The sequence below is a fragment of the Mytilus californianus genome, unplaced genomic scaffold (genome assembly GCF_021869535.1).
Source record: "Mytilus californianus isolate M0D057914Y unplaced genomic scaffold, xbMytCali1.0.p SCAF_1, whole genome shotgun sequence".
NCBI classification, from domain to species: domain Eukaryota; kingdom Metazoa; phylum Mollusca; class Bivalvia; order Mytilida; family Mytilidae; genus Mytilus; species Mytilus californianus.
The window spans coordinates 78,597,103-78,618,884 of NW_026262581.1; the positions used below are offsets into that span (position 1 = coordinate 78,597,103).

Below are 21,782 nucleotides of genomic sequence, written 5' to 3' on the forward strand. Positions count from 1 at the left end.
AAAAAACAGTTTTAAAACGACAGACCATAGTACTAGTTATTTACAAAAAAAAATATATAATTACATTTTCCGTATCAAGTTAGCTAGGAAAGGTTGCACAACCATGTCTATTATAATCTTTTTTGTGACCCGGGAAACTGTTTATGCTTTCCTTGTCGGATAAAACAACCGTACGCTTAACAAGATATCGACACTCAATTACGGCTAAGTTAGGTTACTGCTTGTTTTGGTACTTTGTGGTTTATAGATATATCGTGGTTTCTATTCAGGGAGGATGTCAAAATGGCCGCATGTGGAGAATTGATACTCTTAAATTTAAAATCGATGGTGATCTCTTATCTAGCAGAATAAAACTTTAATATTTATGAATTTGTGCTTTTTTATACATAACGAACATAATATCAATTTTTCATTTTTTTGCGAAGTTTCCCTTTAAATTCTACTGGTCCAGGACCAGTTACTGTCAGTTACTAGTTTTGGTAACCTAGCATTTTATGCAATAACGGAAGCATTGGCTAATAGGACATACTCTTCTTAACCTCAGACAAATAACATCAGATCAATTGATGTGTAAACAGTTACATTAAATTCAGTCGAGAAAAAGTTAAGTTCTTGTAGACTACATAAAAAAAATAAAACACCAAAAAAAACTCATAAGTCTAAAATAGCACAAGTTAAGTTTGTTGAAATTAAAAAGGAATATAACTGTTCTTGATCATTAAATTATAAATATAAAAAATGAAAATAACTATTTATATATAAAAATGGTGTGCCTGAAGGGTTTTTCTGGATATACAATAAACAGAACACTCAAAACTTTAAATCAAAGGTGTTTAAGTACTTGAATACGTTAGGAGATATATAACCAACAGAGACCTAAAAAAAGAATAGCCAAATTCATAAAGGTCAACTTTGCCAGATTAAGATTAGTTTTTTACTAACTTCTAAATTTACCAATCGAAAATTAAAGAACAGGTATGCTATAAATCATGTCAGTACTGACACATAACCTGACGGACTAGCATTCAATCAAATGTTAATTATATTTTATGAAATGTGAAATGAGTTAAAAAATTACATCTAGAAATGTGTGGCTAGATATACACCATTGGTGTTTTCTGTACAGCTAAATTACAACCAATGGTTTGATCTGAATGACAAGATCAAGATATTCATTTCTTATATTATATATACTATACCTTATGAAAATGACAAGCACATTTTCCTTGTAAGAAATCTTTATATCTAGACATAGTCATATTAAATGTAGGTATAACATGGAATCCATATCTAGAAGCATATCTGCCTACTTCTCTTTCTTGTATCTCTAACTTCTCTTGATGGTACTGCATATAAAAGAACAAATGACATGTGCATCAATAATTCATGGGGTTATCATACAAATTTGCATACACCCAGTTCTAATAAATATTTTATCAAACACATACTTTTCCAATAAAATATAAAGGTATAATGATCAGTTTTAAATTAATTTACAATGTCTCGCCTGCTTTACTGACCATTGATTTCATGTTGAAAGCCTTAAAGATAAAAGTTTTACTATAAGTACCACATAAACTTAACATTTTTAAAGATCTAATGACAATGAGGCCAAGGTCAGATAAAAACTGTCAGACAGACATGTACAACTTATAATTATTCCATTCACCAAAAATAGTTGACCTATTGCTTATGGTAATTGAAAAAACAGACCAAACACCAAAACAAAACATTGACCATTGAACCATGAAAATGAGGTCAAGGTCAGATGATACCTGCCAGACAGACATGTTTACCTTACAATTATTCCATACACCAAATATAATTGACTTATTACTATTAGTATTTGAAAAACTGACCAAAACACAAAACTTAACATTGATCAATGAACTATGAAAATCAGGTCAAAGTCAGATAATACAGGCTAGACAGACATTTACACCTTACAATTATTTCATACACCAAATATAGTTGACCTATTGCTTATAGTACTTGAAAAACAGACCAAAACACAAAAAATTTAACATTCAGCAATGAACCATGAAAATGAGGTCGAGGTCATGAAATCTGCCAGACTGACATGAACCCCTTACAATCATGCTATACACCACATTTAGTTGACCTAATGCTTATAGTACTGTGGATTCATTTATTTTCGTGGGTATCAATTTTCGTGGATAGAGCAAAAAAGGCATTTCGTGGGATACGTAAATTCGTGGTTCGCTGTTTCAAAAATAAAAAAAAAATGTTTCAGATACATAAATTCGTGGATCTCTGTATGAAGAATAGTTAAACAAAAGATAGTAGTTCATTGAACATTTTTTGAATCGTCAAAATCCTCGCTTGGTCATTCTATGTTAAAGTGTTCATTTACAAGCGTGGACAAAGGCAACTAATGATTTGTTTGCTTTACAATTTATAATTTGTCGTTAGAATTTTATAAGGTATACAAAGGCCCTTTGATGTACAACTGATTGAAAGTTATTTTTCCTAATCAAGACATAATAAGAAGTAATTAGAAAATGATCAAAAGTAAGAAACAAGCTAACGAAGTTTGCGATCCAAGCTGGAACCCAAGCCATACAACAATGATAAAATTTACTCCTCTCACGATTTTGTTATATATACTCTGGGGAATATGATTCCCTCATAACAAATAATGTCGCTTCAACAGTGGTTAAAGTCCGGTAGTATGAAGGTGAAAGCTCCTGCCACGCCAGGCTTGCCCGATCCATCTCAATGCAGTACACAACGTGATGTTCTTGTAACCCAAGCAGCCAACGACGGTATTGACACGATGAATTCTGCTACTAGCCTTCCAACTACTCCAACCAGAAAACGCAAACGGGGAGACTACAACTTTTAGGATGACGAGACACGTGCTAAAATTGCCAGATATTCAGTCGAGAATGGCGTTGCTAGAGCTGCACGCAAGTTTTCCAGTGACCTCGGCAAGAAAGTTAGCGAGACGTCTGTTCGTAGCATGAGAGACACCTACCTTAAATTTAAGAAACACAATGCTTAAACGGCATTTTATCAGAATATTATTTGAAAGCAATTTGTAACCTCCGTGCTCTTCCTTTGACCAATTTGTTGAGTAAAATTTTATTTCGTAAAAAATGTCGTTTTTGTCCAGAATAAACTAAAGTACACGCTTAACCGACAATTTCACGGAATATTATTTGAAATGCAATTTGTGTCCTCCCAGCTCCTTCTTAATCCAATTTGTACAGTAAGATTTTATTTTGATAAAATGTTGTTTCTGTCCAGAATAAAGAAACACAATGCTTAAACGGCATTTTATCAGAATATTATTTGAAAGCAATTTGTAATCTCCGTGCTCTTCCTTTGACCAACTTGTTGAGTAAAATTTTATTTCGTAAAAAATGTCGTTTTTGTCCAGAATAAACCAAAGCCACGCTTAAACGACAATTTCACGGAATATTATTTGAAATGCAATTTGTGTCCTCCCAAAATGTTGTTTCTGTCCAGAATAAAGGAACACAATGCTTAAACGGCATTTTATCAGAATATTATTTGAAATGCAAGTTATGTAGTTTTTGTCCAGAATAAACAAAAGTACATCTGCAATTTATTGAAATTTTATCTAAAAAAAAATTATATTCTACCTGTGTTACCTTATTAACGATTGTCTACATATTTGCAAAGTCAAAGGTGTGAATTTTCTTGTTCCTGTCACAAAAATATCACCTAAGGGCAATATCCCGTCCTTAATCCTTTTAATCAGCAATAAAACCAGATTTTGACACGGTTATTAACAACTCATTTACCGTTATTTTCTAATGAATAATTTATATCAATTTAAAACGTAAATTATGAATGATATTTTAAAGGTTTTATTGTTTATTTAAGGAGGTGGAGACATAGAAGTTTTACCAAGATCGCCACGTGGAAATCCTCTCTTACTTGGTCACCTAGATAACGACGTTCAACAATGGATTCTCAACGTGCGTAAGAACGGTGGAGTCATCAACTCACGCATCGTTATGGCAGCAGCTGAGGCCGTTGTGACAAAGTTCGCCAGACACAAGCTGCAAAAGTATGGCGGGCATATCAACATCACAAAGACCTACACTATTTCCGTTCTCCGCCGCATGGGCTTCGTTAAGCATAAGGGAACCAAGGGTGTAAAACATCTACCAGCTGATTTCGACGACATTAAACAGGAGTACGTAAAAAAATTCAGCACAGTCATTAAGCAACACAGCATTCCAGACTCTCTTGTGATTAACTGGGACCAGACCGGGTGTCAGCTGATACCAGGCGGCGACTGGACAATGGAGCAACAGGGCTCCCAACAGGTACCAATCACCGGTATTGATGACAAACGTCAAATAACACTTCTTCTAGCAACATCTATGAACAGGTCTCTATTGCCACCTCAGCTAATCTACCAGGGTAAAACAGACCGTAGTTTACCGAAAGGTGTCGATTTTCCAGACAACTGGGATGTTACAAGTACCGAGACACATTGGAGTAACGAAGACACAATGATCCGTTTTGTAGATAAAGTCATCTTGCCTTACGTAGAGGGTATTATAGAAGATCTTCCTCTTTCTCAGAAAAACCAGAAAGCCGTAGCTATCTTTGGTGTTTACAGAGCCCACACAGGAGAAAAGCTGCTAAGCCACTTAAAGAAAAATGACATCATTCCCTTGTTTGTGCCTGCAGCCTGTACTGACAAACTACAGCCGTTGGACTTATCCGTTAACCGAGAATATAAAGAACAATTAAAATCTAATTTCCATGACTGGTACTCAGCACAAGTAGTGCAACAACTAAACCATCAAGAAGACATCACCGGTGAACGTGCACCAAAGGTCATCGTAGATTTGAAGACATCCGTCATGAAACCAGTTCATGCCCAGTGGATAGTTTCAACACACCAGATCATGTCCACCCGTACCGACCTAATCAAGTCTGGCTTCCGTAAAGCAGGTTTATTGTAAATTTGACATTAGAACATTTTATCTAGTGCTTTGTTTCGTACTGAGTGACATTGTATGTATGTGAACTAAAGTCTTGTTAAAGATTGTTAAAAGTATGTGTGCAAATGTGTTGTTATGTGTATTTGAGCGGTTATATAATTTCAATTAATTTATTATATGTACTTGTATGTAATGTTTGTTAAAATGTTTAAATGAAAGTGGAATACTAGTATATGAATAAATGTAATCAAAATACTTTTCTATTTTATTTAAAACACGTGTTTTGTTACCATGTTTGTCCCGAATCAACACTACACTAGTATTGCAAAAGATAACCGGAAGTAAACATCCGATTCATTTCAAATTTGTTGGGATTATTGTTCGTTGAATTCTTAAATTCGTGGTTTGCTGTGTCCCACGAAAACCACGAAAATGGGTATACCACGAATAAAAATGAATCCACAGTATCTGAAAAACGAACCTAATCAGGTAATTTTAACCTTGATCACTGATCCATTTAATGAGGTTGAGGTCAGGTGAACCCTGTCTGATGGACATTTAGACATTGCAAGGAACCCATATACCAAATATGGTTATCCTATTACTCATAATAAGTGAGAAATTCACATGAAAAAAAAAACTGTAATTTTTTTTTCAGGCAGTTGTTAAACCATGAAAATGTGGTCAAGAACAATGGACACATGACAGACGGAAACTTCATAACATAAGGTATCTGCATATCGCTGGATAGTAATCCCAATGTCTCACATACTGCGACTTTCGTCTCAGGCGCGACAAACAAAAAATATCTTTTAAAACTTTTCAACATCAGTTTTCTAAAACCGTTTTGGAAAGACAAGTAGATTTAAATTGTTCTGCATATATATCATATTGTGATTTGGCACAGGTTTTGAATGGCTACAGTGGTCAGCTAATTATCATAAAATTTTGATAAATATCATAAGGAAAATGATTTAGCCAGTAAGGGTAGCAAACAAGAACACAGATTTAAAATTGTGTTGCGCAGCTTATATTTTTAAATGAAATAAATCGGAAAATCGGAAAATCGAATTGTCAAATAGTTTTTTGTTAACAATATAAACTTGATAAGTATTGGTCAAAGTCATCAATGCTGGGTGTAAAATTATCACACCAAAGCTTAGTTTAGTTCATCGGATGTCAAAAAGCCACAATACTTCAATTTGTAATGGAAGAGCTGAGCTGAGGCTAAGAGAAGACTCATACGTTAAAATTTAGAATTATCTATATCAAAATTTTCTGCTATTAAATTTATAACCAAAGGATCAGTACCTGCTATTACTGTAAAATTATGGAATAATTTATATCAGTCCTTTCTGCTACAAACTCATAACTAAAGGATCAGTTTCATACTATTTGGGAACTTAAAATTTCAGTTATCTGTATGAATAAAAAACCATTTTACTGTGGTAAACTTTGAGACAACCATAAACCTGAATGAACTGAAAACATGCCATAGGATACAAAAACAGAAGTAACTAAGCCACTGTCAGGTCACTCTATTTGTTTTACACATTTGTGTACTCACTTGTGATGCAAAGTGTACACCTTCTACATGCTGATGAAAACCAGCTCCATGACCTTTCATTACCAATGTGATTCCTGTCAATCCTTCCCTGAAATAGTTATATTACCAATGATGAAAATTTTCTACAATTCTATATCTACCTTTGTTATTTCAATTTTAAAGTTGACGTGTTACATATTTATCCCTCATTTAGGGTGGTAAAGGATTATTTTCGTGCAACATAATTGTAATTTTTATTTCTTAGTGTTGTTGTACTTGAAGTTCATTATTCACCATGTTTTGTTCAAATTGTTGAAAAAGCAAAGTGCAAGCTATTTTTTATATTTTCTTTCATCCTGAAATGCCCATTTTATTTTCCATTTGTTTCATCACATACCAACCCTTTTACAACCTCTTCATTTTTACTTAATCCAATGTCAATAAACATTCCACAAATGTAAGTTCACTCATATTTATTTTCATATTGTGAAATTCTTCCAAAATGTTCACTACAACTTAAAACTACATATTCCAATCTGCCTTTTTCAAAGTGTATGACTTATTTTAAATGATTGAGAAATTTGATCTTATAAAATACCTTTTCAATGCCTTCCATATGACATTAATGTGTGGTTTTCCAAGCCAATGGACTCCTCCTACCACCAATACAGTGTTAGTGTTATTCTCTAAAGGTGATGTCCTGTTAATAAAGGATGAAATTGAACTATTTTCCTGATTTTTCATTTTCCCTGAAGGTCTTTTATTAATAGATGTGAAATATATCAGCAAAGATTCAGAGATCTGGATTTATTTTCATTTTTACAATACAGGGAGATAACTCTCTTTTTTTTTTTGGTCAGAGCTAATTAAAATAGAGATCAAAGCAACTTCATTAAAATCCAATTAGAAACCTTATCAAATATTTCAGTAAATGAAAAGAACTTGAGGGTCATTTAAAAATATTTACAACAAATATGCTATTCTTTTTACATACCATTTAATAAGTTGATACACAGCTTTGTCAAATCCTGGTCTATGATTGTTAGGCAACCAGAATTGTGGGTAATATGCAAAACTCATTAAGGTCTGTCGATTGTTAATACTGGTGTAAAGTTTTAAATCATGTGTTTTATCCCAGTCATACAATGTTCCATTTATCTTTTCTAAAATATAGTGCATGATACCACGATTTGTAGAATCTCCAATGAATAAAACTTTCTTTCCAACAAAACATTTCTTCACTTCTGCAGTGCTACGTTTCCTGTGCTGGCATGATGATGGCTGCCATCTTGCTTGTTGCCAATAGCAACTTTCTCTATCTGCACATGAATAACATGGTACTTTCCAGTCAGCTGTAAATGTAAATTATAGTCAAAATTTGACATTAAATTCCTGATTTTACTATTATTTCAATAATGAATGGGTTTTTTTCATGCTTTGGAAATATTTGTAACTTTACAATAATTTTACCTACAGCTAAAAACTTCACCTAAATAGAGTCTTTTCTTTATTAACCTTGAACATGCATTTTCATAGATCTTCTACATCACTCAGTAGTTTAGTCAAAAGATAGGCTAATATGTATGGTATTGGTTTCAGCCAAAAGTTAACTGTTAAAAAGTAATACATACCATCTAAAGAATCTTGATAATTGTTACAATAGGGTTTCTTGTTTGACTCTAAAATAAACTGGTTCCATGTTGTATATTGAGCAGATGGTTGTAATCCACAGTTTTGATCAGGCAGAAACTTCAGTGTACAATCCTACAATTTAAATAAGAGCCATTAAAAAATACATTGGATAACAAATTGTTAAGTGATTCTCTTTAAATTGGCCACTTAGAACCATGATATTGGGAATACCTGGTTAATAATTCTATCTTTTATTACTAAAGTTCTAACAATCAGGTCTCTCTGAAAACCAAAACAATTTTTTTGCAATGAAATAAGTATGTTTCTGGCAAATATAATCTTTGAAATTAATAAAACAGGCATAATGAAATCAATGTGTAAGTACAATACTATATATGCCTTGTAGATGATATTTGTTTTGGGACAGATATTTTCTTTTCAATTCAAGGTCTGACAATAAGTCTACAGTTGGACTGTTTAATAATGCTTTCAGTGCAGTACCAATACAAGGTATGCCTAATAATCTATTAATTAAATGTTTATTTGTTTGTAATTAAGATTTGGTTTTGAAATTTAGCTGTACCAATAAAAATCTGGTAAAAAACAGGATATCACAACCTAATTTTTTGGTGATGTTGTATATAGAGCCCATAAATTTCAATATGACATGTAAACTTATTTATCCTTTGAATACCCTCATTTTAAAAAGTTGTCCATTTACTACAGTAGTCAGCTCTTTGAATGTTGCTTTTTATTGGTACAAACATATATCTAAATAAATAAAACCATAACTAAATATGTATTCCTATACAGCTATTAATACTTTATACGATCCTACATCTTCCTTATATTTCAGCATTGCACAAGGTCTTGGTTTTTTCTCAGATTGTGTATGTCATTTTTACACTAAATCCAATGGATGTGTACTTATTGATATTTTAGTCTGAGAAACATGACTTACTGTAAATTCAGAAATTATTGCGAGGTTAATATTCAAATAATTCGACTCTTTGAGAATCGGAATTATAAGAACTGACTTTCTGATAACGGATACATATGTCTGTATGTAGCTTTCCTTAAATGACAATTAAAGTGGCATTTTTGTTCATTCCTCAAAAATCACAATAATAAATACACACAATAATTGGCTTTGAACTAGTTTACAGTAATAGGTTTTGCTCATTGTTGAAGACTGTACAGTGACCAATAGTTAGTCTCAATGGCAGTCATACCACATGTTCTTATTTTTTGTTAACAACACATTGAAGTTCAGTACTTGGTAGGCCATGTAGTCTAATAAACTACGTTTTTAGTATAGGACTTTGTATGCCCTGTAATGTAAAATTTACCTGTTGAGGACACACGTTTGCAGTACAGTACCAAGAATGGCCTTTAGTGTATAATTTACATGTTTGAGAACACATGTTATCAGTATAGTACTATGTATGCCCTGCAGAATAAAATTTACCTGTTTAAGAACACATGTTTTCAGTACAGTACTAGGAATCCCTGTCTGTCCTCCATATTTTCTATAGACATTGAATGTGTAGGTATTTATTATAACTGGTTTTCTTTTACTAATATCCACTACATGTATCTTAATTAAATTGTCTCCAAGTCCTATTGTGAAGTTACTCCTACTATATAGAAATAAAAGAAAATATTTATTTTTTTTCAAATATAATAGGAGAAAGAAACCCAAAGAAAAATGTGAGTTAAATACAAACAATTGTTTGAATAGAATAATGTAATTGTTTCTTTTTTTATTAAATACATGTATCACATTGGAAAGATTCAATTTTGAAATTACTGCCTTTTGTCCATTGCAACATTTGTGGAACTCTTTTATACTGGAGCACAAAAAGCCTACTTTTCTATGTCAATGCTACCATTCATATTTTCATGATTTCATAACAGTGTAATCAGATAAGATTTTTGTTACTTTAAATTTGTGTTATATATTAATGGCCATCTATATTTGGTCAAGGAATTTTTTATGTATGTAACAAAATCAATCCGTGGTTGTGAGCATTTACTGACAATTTCCACAATTGCAACATTCTTCCAAAGTTAGGGCTCAATTATGATCAGCTGACTGTGATATTAACATGGCTATGGAATTGCCGCTCTGTTTCCTCTGCTTAATATTTTTGTTCGAGGTTAAAACTAAACCTATTTTTTTGGTTTGACTCTTTTGGTATGCTAATTGTTTTTTGACAAAAATTATCCTGACTTTCAAGTCCTAAATTAATACTTGTTTTGTATGAACCTCATACCACAAGTTATGTAGTGACCCAAAGGCAAAATACAGGAAATATGTGAGTAAACTTGTTTTAAATGAGTTCAGTGATGATTTTTGGGCACCAAAAATATTCTGTAAATTTTTTTAAACTTTAATTGGTTCTTCTGTAACATGTGACTATATACCTGACTAAACCACTTATGTTGTCAAATCTAGCTTCAGTTTTACTGTCTTTAGTTCTGACATCAAAATGTAACATTATGATGTTGTAGTTCACTGTAATGTTATAATTCATCTTGTATGGGTCAAGGTGAAGGTCAATTGTTGGATATACTTCCAGATGACTTAGTAATGTTGCACCTTCCTCATCTGTAAGGAAAATATGATGATTTCATTCATATCATATACACCATAATTGTATCTGAAGAATGATATTACTGTGGATTCATATATTTTCATGGATACCAATTTTTCGTTGATTGAGGAAAACTTTATTTTTTCGTAGCCGTAGGTACTTGATTTTGTGGTTTGCCAAAGTCTGCATGCAACATATAGAAAATGTGTACTTCATTGAGCATCTAAATTTGAGGTTTACCTTTATCTACCAAATCCACGAAAAATTGGTTTCCCACGAATAATGATGAATCCACAGTATCGGAAATTATGTATTTTTGGAATGAGACTATTTTTTTATTGACAGAAAAGTTTTCTATAGTTCTTTCCAAACATTAAGCACCAATTCATTATTTATTGAGACAACTCATCTGAACAAAATAAAGGAATATAACAAATTTGTACTTACAAATCACCACAATACAACTAATATTAATGAGGGTAGTGAAGGGGGAGTATGTGAATGGATGACACTGATTATAAAATGGTTAATTCATGATGAACGAAAAAATAGAAAATACCTTGCATGTTGCTTTTTCACCAATTTGTATGAAACACAGTGAATAATAAGTTTAAAGCACAAAAACATGTGAAATTAAAATTGCAAACATGTTGCCTGAAAATAGCCAATTAACAGCCTCATTAATGAGCTCAGTTGTCTCATATGTATTGATTGCGATTATTTATGGCGGTTAATTTTAAATGTTTACTCAACTGTTTGTTTTGAAACTTAATGTCTTACACCCTATATTTTCTAGAAATTGTTTTAACAGTTTTGATTGTGTGCAGTCTACCAGTACATATTATATCTTTATATGGTCTAATTTTATCACTACAACATAATTACTTTTGTTAGTCTAACTTTTGACTATTTTATAAATCAAACACCTATGATTTAACTTTTTAAAAGAAAATAAATGATTTGTGCTTCAAATGGCTGCGGATTGAAAATAAGCACTTGATTAAATGTAGTATTCTTCTAGTATTTTTAAGTTATAGATTCAAATGTCTGCTAACATGATTAAGTAGCCTTTGCTAGTGTTTCTGTCCCAAGTCTGGGAAACTTGTCAGTGGTTGTCATTGCTTATATCTTGGTTTTATTTTACCTTTAAAGAACGACAATGACCTTTGAAGGTCTTCTCAGGTTATTTGTATCTAAAGGTTGAAATCATATTGACATATACCCTGAGCATATACCCCACATCTTTATTTGTTAATTCACTTACCAGATAATGTGTAGTCTTTCTGATCACTACTCTTTAGATGTCTGCGGAAGTTTGAGCTTGGAACCCTGCAAATAAATTTATTCTTAAGTCATTTGATTAAAGCACTGTGATCTGTGATTAAATCTTCTATCAAAGAAATTTCTCTTAAAGTCTAAGGGCTGTAATTCTTTGAAAAGGGGGTCATTGGAAGGGGAATATGAACTTGATCTGTAACTCAACATTATACACTTATCAATCAAAATCAGATTGTAAAGGCATAATGGAAAAAATCTGGACAGGAGTTAGATATCAGGTAGAACAAGCATTCTGAGAGTATTGCATGGCAATACATAGTCCCCTACCGGTTAAAAAATCATTGTATTGGAACAAAATGCTAACTTGATCTATAACTTTTCATGGTGTAAACTATATAACAATTATCAAGTCAAAAAAAAAGTTGAAAACTGATTATTTAAGTGAATTTTCTAAGTCCAAGGACCATAACTCTGCACAAAATCATCAGATCAAAACTAAATTCGAACTTGATCTGTTACTTGTCACTATAAAACTATATACCAATTATCAAATCAATATCTTCAAGCATGACGAAAGAAAGTGCGGAAAACTGATTATTTGAGTGAATTTTCTAAGTCCTAGGACCATAACACTAAACAAAATCATCAGACCGGAACAAAGTTCGAACTTGATCTGTAACTTGTCATGATAAAACAATACACCAAATATCAAATCAATATCTTCAAGCACTTCGTCGGTAGGGGACTAATAAAGGTTGAAATGACAGAAGCAGGGAAATCTATATTTGCCATAGCCACAAAGTGGCATGGTTATACTAAATATTACTTACAAGTTTGATCTGAGTAAATCTTCCTCAACATAATCCACTTCTGCAGATAAGTGACTCTCCACTTGATGAAGGAGAGAGTGTATGTCTGCTGTAGAATGGAACTCTGGGATACGATGTTCCTTGATCTGTTGATTAAGTGTGTGTAGAGATCTTTCATTCATCCAGATCTGCTGAAGTCTGATGAGATCTGATGTGTAATCATCTGACAGTGAAGGATACACCTGAAAATAGAAATAATATTTAATTTAACTTAAATTGTTCAACTTTGTCAAGCTAAGATAGGGTAAAACAAAGGGATTCAATAAGCAATGCATCCATGATTATAAACGCATTAAAAAATTCATAATTTATACATATAGTAGACTTTGTCTGCACAAATATGTCCATCATTAATCCAGGTATTTTCAGTCATATCCAAATACTGAAAATCCGAGTTCAAACTAAATTTGGAATTTTCAATATCAGAATTATGATTCAAAACACAAAACCAAGCTCTATGACAATGCTGACTGCTAATTTCATTCATTCAGCATAGAGTAAACAAAATAGGCTGACTATATAATCCCCACAATAAACTTTATGTGTCCAAGCCTTTATGGGAATAATCAGATTTTTTTATGCCCCCACCCATGGCTTCCAAAACAGTCATATATTCCGGACATTTATAAATTTACCGGACATTGTCCGTCTGGGAAAAGCATGAAACGGACATCTACTTTTAGTTTTCAAGGCTTTCAGAATCTTAAGAGACGGTCAATACATTTTAACATAATTTAAAAAGTTTATGCGATCTTTTTGACCCGACCTTTTGCCTTTAAACAGCCACACATTTCCGGTTATCAGAAATACGTTTATAAATATGATTTGATGAAAAATTTAAAAAGGTTTAAAACGAAAAAGCATCAGAACCACGTTGTTTGAACCAGTACACGTGTGCGCATGTGCGCAGGTGGGAAATTTAATTATGCATTCCTATTCTTCAAAAACGTTAACATTATCATTGATACCTTTATCTAACGTTCATTTCGAGTATTTTCTTGAAGAAATAATGGAAAGAGCTACTTAAACTCAATCATGCTTTGTAAACGTACACGGATTTTACGTATCCGTCTCTGGTTCATGTTTTACCATTGTCAAGTCAACATCAGGTAATAGGAAAATGTGCTTTTTAAAAACAAAGTCAAGTTTTTGACAACGTTATTTTGCACCAACAAAGAGACTAAGGCAGATATTAGTACGCTGATGTTGCACACTTCAAATGATGCACTGTCAATCTGACAGATTACGTCAGAACATCGAATTTATATCAAAGTAAAGTTTAATATCGTTTTTTTTAATGTCAATCATTGGTTATATGATGGCCAACTGATTACTATAATTGCCTTTTGTTACTAAGTCTTAAGGGATTAAAATCGAGATCAGACATAAAATGTCCGGCTGGCTCAAATATTTTTTGGAAGCCTTGGCCCCACCTAGGGGCATTATGTTTTTCGGTCTGTGCGTCCGTTCGTTCGTCTGTCTGTTAGTCCGTCTGTCCCACTTCAGGTTAAAGTTTTTGGTCAAGGTAGTTTTTGATGAAGTTGAAGTCCAATCAACTTGAAACTTAGTACACATGTTCCCTATGATAAGTTCTTTCTAATTGTAATGCCATATTAGAGTTTTGACCCCAATTTCACGGTCCACTGAACATAGAAAATGATAGTATGAGTGGGGCATCCGTGTACTATGGACACATTCTTGTTTAAATTCTAAATTGATAAAAAAAATTCAATTTTTATATAATCATCCAGTGAATAATTAATATTTTTTTTTATCTATATAGGCTGCTACCTTAATAAACTGTCCTAATTTTTGAATCTCTTGTGCACTTTTCAGAAGATAAATCAGATCAGAATCCAGTAAACACACACCATAACCATTCCTGCATTTCTGTAAAAGAAACCAGTATGAAAAATAAACAGAATCATTAAATATTTTGTTAATATTGATGTCAGAGAAGGTTTGTTATTCTTAAAGATATCATTTTGGCAATGTAATGGAACATGTTTTTTTTTTAAGAAAGAACAGAGCTCTAACATTAATGCTGTTCAAGACAAAAAAAAATATGACTATGTATTTATTAAAAGTTTGAAAAGAAGTGAATATCTGTTGATTCTTACAACAGAAAATCTAGGTTTCCTGTGAAAAAAGCCATATGTTAAAGAGTTATGGAAAATTCCATTTAACATGGTACCAAGTAAGTCAGATCATGTGTGAGAGTGATGGTTTGGAAAGAAGCCATTACACATGCTGTGGATTCATTACTATTCCTTGGGTACTAAATTTAGTGGATTTAGTGGGTATTTGTGTTAAACTTTAAGTGTTAACTATTTAAGTGTTGAACAAAGTTTTTCTATAGGCTTGTATGCAGAATTTGTCAAACCCACATATCAAGAATCAACTAAAATACAATTTTTCCTCAATACACAAAAAATTGACAATGACAAATATAAATGAATACTCAGTATACAAGTTTACCAGAAGGACAGAGAAATTGAACAAAATGTTACTATCAGTGGGTACCTGAAACGATTTAGAGACTCAGCTATTGGATTTTATGAAACGGAGATAACTATGATTTGTAGAAAACATCTCTAGAGATGAGTTAATTTCTTAAATATGTTTTTTCTATTATTTACATATCAGCTATCTGTACATCACAGCCATACCAGTTTTACAATTTTACATAATGTTAGATACTGTCCAAATTCACTTTATATATTCTTTCAATCTTTGTTTTAGGAACATCAACAACATACCTGCCGATCCAGTATAATATCCCTGCCACTTTCACCAAGAGCAACAGCTACATCCGTTCCAACTGTTTCCTTGGTAATCATTAGTGAAACAGTATCTTTTACTATATCAAAACTGTCACTCTGAGGCAAAAGGTTCACCTACAAAGATATTAAAACATAGTAGTATTTATATAAGATTATGAAAATTCTAAATGAGTACTAACTGATATATGTAAGTAGTTGATGTACTATTTTGTTTGCAATATATTTTTAGTGATATCGTTGTTTTACTATGTTCTTGTAGAACTGTTCTTTAATAAGTTTTTATATTGTTGGAATAAAATTTGTATACACATCTACAAAAGGTCATGTTAGTCTGACACAGCATACGACTGTTTTGGTATCTTATGATGTAAGACCGCGAATACATGTCTCATGTGATTTCAAATACATACGCATAGTTTCGGTCAACCAAGTCCCAAACGTAACCGTACTTCTTGTGTTTCGGTAAATCAACTACTATGTATTCACTGTTATTCGTGGCATACCAATTTTCGAGGATTTTGTGGATAAAGGTGTACCACAAATTGAAATATTTAAGGAAATGCAAATTTCCTAGAAGCTTGTAGAGAGAATTTGTGAAAACTACCAAATTGAGAATCCACAAAAATACAATTATTCCTGAATCCATGAAAATCGGTATTCACAAAAAACAGTTAAATCCAAAGTAATCCTTCTGTAACTACAGTCATCAAACTTTTTTATAATCTATTCCGTTTTAACATTTTAACCATGTAGAATTTAACGAAGACATTAATTTAGATACCACTGATAAAAAATTCATAGACAAAAAATAGTTGTGTGCTTTTTAAAAACTTTCTAGACTATGTAAAAATTGTATACAAACCTTTAATATGATTGGATGGAAATTTGATGTGAAAATCACATGGTACTGTAATAACTGTGTGTACTGGTTATATCTACGAATAAAAAAATTGAAGTCAATGATATTGCTGATTTACAAACTTAGAAAAACAAAGACATATATAACATTTCGTAGTATTTTGCACAAAAAAACTGAGGCATTGGCAAATTTGAAAAATTCCAAACAATCTGAATATTAATTTAAAGGGGGGTCGAGAAATCACAAAATTTTTTTTAGCTATCATTTTTTATTGTCTGACACAACTATATATAAACTATTTTGTGATTTTTGTTGAGCTATATATGTTAAGTATGATCTTTACAATTAACATTGATCTTTAATACTGTAAACAGGGAAATTTTCGCAGCATTTTTATTTTCGCGGTAAGAGTTGAAACGCGAAAATAAAACGACTGCGAATATTTCAAGTAAATCCGAACACGAATATGAAGACCATACATGAACGTATTTCAATAGGATATGTAGATGGCTAATTTAAAACATCGGTTTTACAGACGACAGATCTATACCGCAAAACATAACTTTATTTCTGAAGGAAAGTCAGTGTTAGATATCAAAACTTTATCTCATGATAGTCCTAATTAATCCAAGTGGACATTACGGATATTGCTAAATAAACAACTATCGTTACAGTTATGTAAATGACACCTGTCAATCAGTTTTAAAATGATTACCCATTGTATCTGTTGCACAGATCAATCAGATTAAAATATTAACTAATAAACAGTAATTCTGTCAGCATTTAATTCACTCTTAATTAGGTTATTTTTCTTTGTTTATTGTGATTGTGTTTGTACAAGCAAACATGACTAATAGTTTTAAATGTGAACCGACAAAAAGGAATTTTGATTGGTTTTATCACTTGATTTAAATACATTTATTAACACTGTACAGTTTCCAAATCATTAATAAAAAAAACTTATATAGGACACCGACCGGGACATCGCGAATTCAAAACGGCGCGAATCTAGATTTTGTTGGTAAATCCCGAAAAAAAGACGGCGCGAAAATTTCCCGGTTTACAGTAGCTGAAATATGTTTTATCATTTTTAATGATATAATGAAAAAAAAGTCACTTGTAATTAATACAAAAATGGAAATAGTTTAAATTGTGTCATGTAACACTTCTTGCATTCCCCTTAAGCTGAATATTTTTAAACATAAAACATGCCTATAGAACCAACCCAAAATGACACAATTTTATACACAACAACTTACATGTAATTGTACTGTAGATTCAGTTTCAATGCTAAATTTTCTGATGTCAGTAAACTAACAAAAATAGACTGCTTCAGGTTTTTCCACCAAATGGCCTCTGAAGTTTCACCGAAACTATCTGATATGTATGTCTAAAAATATCATGTGAAATATCAATAATTCAGGAATCTTAACTTTAAATGACCTACAAATTTGTAAAAAATACAATGATAATGTCATGCAAAATTATTTCTCCTGACTTTGTCCATAATGTCTTGCAAATTATCTCCTCTGACTTTGTCCATACAATTCTAATGTCTTGCAAATTATCTCCCCTGACTTTGTCCATACAATCATAATGTCTTGCAAATTATCTCCCTTGACTTTGTCCTTAAAATCATGATGTCTTGCAAATTATCTCCCCTGACTTTGTCCATACAATCATGTCTTGCAAATTATCTCCCCTGACATCATAAAATGCAGTTTTGGAAAATTATTAATGTAAAACATTTTGTTTACTGTTATGAATGAAGAATTGATTCTAATAGAATAATTAATAATTTATAAATGATGCAATCTAATTAAATTCCATACCAAATTCAGATTTTCTTTTGAAGAAAGATCATTGAATTTAATTAGGCTGGTGCTGAGAATTCAATGGTTAACAATTCCATTAGTTCGAGTCTGTTTAACCACATAAGATTTAAGTTTAAGCACATCAGTCACATGATGACATCAGTAGTTAGAGATCAACACAATATCAACTTATCCATAGTGACACCTTACTGTAAGTTTTTATCGAAGTGAGGGAATCAAAATATATATATGTGGTCAAATATTTTAAGTGGAAATCTATTAAAATAATTTTAATTGCTTGATAAGTCTGTGAAGAAAACTAGTTCATAGAAAAATGTCACATGCTATGAATTTTCCAAACCACATTTGAAAGGATCTTTCCTGGAACTCTCCTATTGTGAAAAAAAGATTATTTTCAACTACCCAGTAAAAAAAAATCTTTACAATCCTAATAGTAATTCATTAAACATGTCTACGAAATAACATACCTTAATTTTTTCCAGTTCATTTCCAGAGTAGATGTATAGTCTTACAGGAAACATGGCTGCCACATATACTTTTAGTTGCATATGGATGATAGTACCATTCTTCTTCAATAAACTGTTGTCACTATGCCAAAGTCTACCTTTGTACCTAGAAAATAATCATCCAAATACTTTAAGAGATGTCAAACAATGTTGTTGTCTGTCCATTGCTTAATGCCTTATAAATGACCTGTAGATGGCAATTTTGGGTAATTGAAATGTTTTCCACTGTTTGATATATAGATTCTAGAACTGAATTAAATGATATATGATATTTCTCAATTTGAAACAGTTATGCGTTTAAATTTTGAAGCATTTCCTTTTTACTGGGTTCTTTCTCTGAGGCATCATCAGGCTTGGTGACCATTTCCATGAGATTACAATAGCAAAATCAAAGCACTGTAACAAAATATCTCATAACTTTATATTTATTTTTTTAAGTAAAACTGAGAACAAGTGAACCATATGTTGACTTCTGGATGTATTTGTTTTTGTGTTGTTGGGTTACTGTCTGATTTACCCCACATCTCCTTTTTTTCACATGTTTACTATCAAAACATAATTATCCTGGTAGGGAAGTTGAAATTCCCTTACTGTGAATTCATTTATTTTCGTTTTTCGTGGGTACCAATTTTTGCAGACTGAGGAAAACTTATATTTTCGAGGATATATGATATACAAACAAGCCTATGGAAAATGTGAACTTCATTAAACATTTAAATTCATGGGTTACTTATACCAATACCAATGAAATCATAGAAAAATGGTTTCAAAAGAAAAATAATAAATCCACAGTATTTAAACCTACCTCGCATCTCTTAAATCTGTTCCATGTTTGGTCTGAATTCCTTTCTGTTCATCGTACAATAAATAACTAGACTGGAGTTCCATGTTGTTTTCTAAGGCTGGTTGTTTGTCATAGCATGTTGTATTATGACTCTCTGCAATACAATAATCTTCAATGAGAAACTGTCTTGTAAATATTTTGCTCTGTACTACACTTTTGTGCAGAAATACTCAAGTTCATTTAAAGAAAATTACTAGTAAAAAGATTAAATTTCCAGCATCATGGGACTTTCAGCATGATTGAATTTAGCTGACATTAACATGATTACTCCATCATGGGACTTTCAGCATGATTGCATTTAGTTGCCATCAACAGTTTATTTAATATGTGTGCAAAGCTATAACTATGACTTTGAGCTCCAATAATGAGTTGATGTTCCAAGTATCAAATAGCCTGATTCCATATTCATCCTCAATACCCAATAACTTTAAGACAAAAACCACTTCTGGGGACATGCATTCATTCTTAAGTTGAAGGAATTTTAAGCTGATTTGATTTGTAAAGGTTCAAAATGTTACCATGAATCTTGTTCAAATAAGCTATGACTTACGTTTTGTCTTTCTAAGTTTTAGTTGATTATCCCTAAAAGACTGCCATACGAGTCATATTAGTTAAACACATCTTCACCTTGGAATGTGCTTGTTCTAAGTGAATAATATGTCAATAATTTTTCATGTATTCTATTGGTTGATTTTTCAAGTGTTCAGTCAGTTTTTTTACATTTCAAATGTTCCATTCCCTTTTTTACCATTGTTTTTTAATTACCTTATTTTGAGAACATTTGTTAAACCATTTATTCTTCTGTATAGTTTATAAATACCTGTAACTTTACTATAGACTGTATGTAGGTAACAGATATATTCTGGCTGTTTGATAACTTGATGTAGGACTGGTATGTGGTTGTACTGAAAGATAGGAAAGCAAACATACAATGAAGCAGACTACTATGTCCAATATTTGACAGTACTAAATGATATCAAGATAATTATGATTAAGCAGAAATTATATTTATACCCGTGTCTTTTTGTTTGTTATCATTAATTTGTAAAAAAGAATTTCATTTTGGCAATTAAAAAGACACTTTCTGATTCTTTGATTTTTAGGGGAAAGTTCTCTCATTGGCTATCATACCACAATTTCTTAATTCTGATTTTTTTTTTAATAAAAATAGAAATATCTTAAGGACAATTTTCCTATGATTACAACTAAGTTTAAAAATTCTTAAGAGAAAATTAGCAGTTAAATATTTTCAATACCATGATTGATTTTTTTTAACAAGAATCTTTTAAAGGGGAGTTAAATATTTTCAATACCATGGTTGAAATTTTTTTTAATAAGAATCTTTTATAGCGGTGAGGTATAAATAAGTATCTGAATGCTTGTGACAAGTTGTCATAAACAATAAATGTAAGGACTCTCTGTTCTTACCTTGGTATAGACATCATGTCTATTTTCTATATCAGTTTTACTTGCCGTCCATACTACAGACCAGTTTCCTTTTGTATCTAGAAAACAAATATCAAATAAGCTATTATCATTTTATAAAAATTATCTTCAAAGACAAAGAACACCCTGAACTGATTGCACTATCACATTTCCATTTTCAGTGAACCATGAAATAGGGGCTAATCCCTTAAGTTGGCAAATAATTACATATTTCACATCACAATGAACATTTGTACTAAGATTCAAGTTGATGTGACCACAACTTCATAGTGTGCTTTATTTTTGTTGTATTCATTGTAGGCATTCAAGAGTATTTCACAGACTATTAGGGAACTGTTATATATTTGGGCAATTAAAACAGACTTTGTTCTTTGTCTTTTCAATGGCAGTGGTACCACTTCATTTTTATATGACATACCAGTAATTTTTTTATTTACATTTTAAGAATTGCTGCATAATGAAAACAAGGAGCTGACTTGTTACTCGTGATTTCACTCAATTTTTCTCTACTTTTGGAGAATCCCAAGATATTTAGTGGAATGCAACATCCTTTTTCACATCATTAATGAAAAAGATTCGAACAAACTGTAATAGAGAGAAAAGCTACCATGAGTCATTCCAGCAATTTGAATCGATGA

At 31.7% G+C, this 21,782-nt stretch overlaps 1 protein-coding gene across 1 annotated transcript in view; it reads right to left on the minus strand.

Moving 5' to 3' along the window:
* Positions 1–21,782, minus strand: part of LOC127738027 (cadherin-like and PC-esterase domain-containing protein 1) — a 47,669-nt gene that overhangs the window by 14,975 nt on the left and 10,912 nt on the right. Inside the window, exons 3-20 of the mRNA XM_052249079.1 lie at positions 21,127–21,203; positions 20,519–20,603; positions 19,660–19,792; positions 18,816–18,960; positions 17,773–17,903; positions 16,486–16,589; positions 15,901–15,920; positions 15,631–15,768; positions 14,663–14,761; positions 12,833–13,053; positions 11,989–12,053; positions 10,555–10,738; positions 9,596–9,767; positions 8,127–8,259; positions 7,490–7,847; positions 7,094–7,195; positions 6,517–6,604; positions 1,200–1,346 (exon numbers count right to left, since the gene is read on the minus strand). Coding sequence (XP_052105039.1) covers positions 1,200–1,346; positions 6,517–6,604; positions 7,094–7,195; positions 7,490–7,847; positions 8,127–8,259; positions 9,596–9,767; positions 10,555–10,738; positions 11,989–12,053; positions 12,833–13,053; positions 14,663–14,761; positions 15,631–15,768; positions 15,901–15,920; positions 16,486–16,589; positions 17,773–17,903; positions 18,816–18,960; positions 19,660–19,792; positions 20,519–20,603; positions 21,127–21,203 — 2,402 coding nt within the window. The remainder of the gene's footprint in view (positions 1–1,199; positions 1,347–6,516; positions 6,605–7,093; positions 7,196–7,489; positions 7,848–8,126; positions 8,260–9,595; positions 9,768–10,554; positions 10,739–11,988; positions 12,054–12,832; positions 13,054–14,662; positions 14,762–15,630; positions 15,769–15,900; positions 15,921–16,485; positions 16,590–17,772; positions 17,904–18,815; positions 18,961–19,659; positions 19,793–20,518; positions 20,604–21,126; positions 21,204–21,782) is intronic.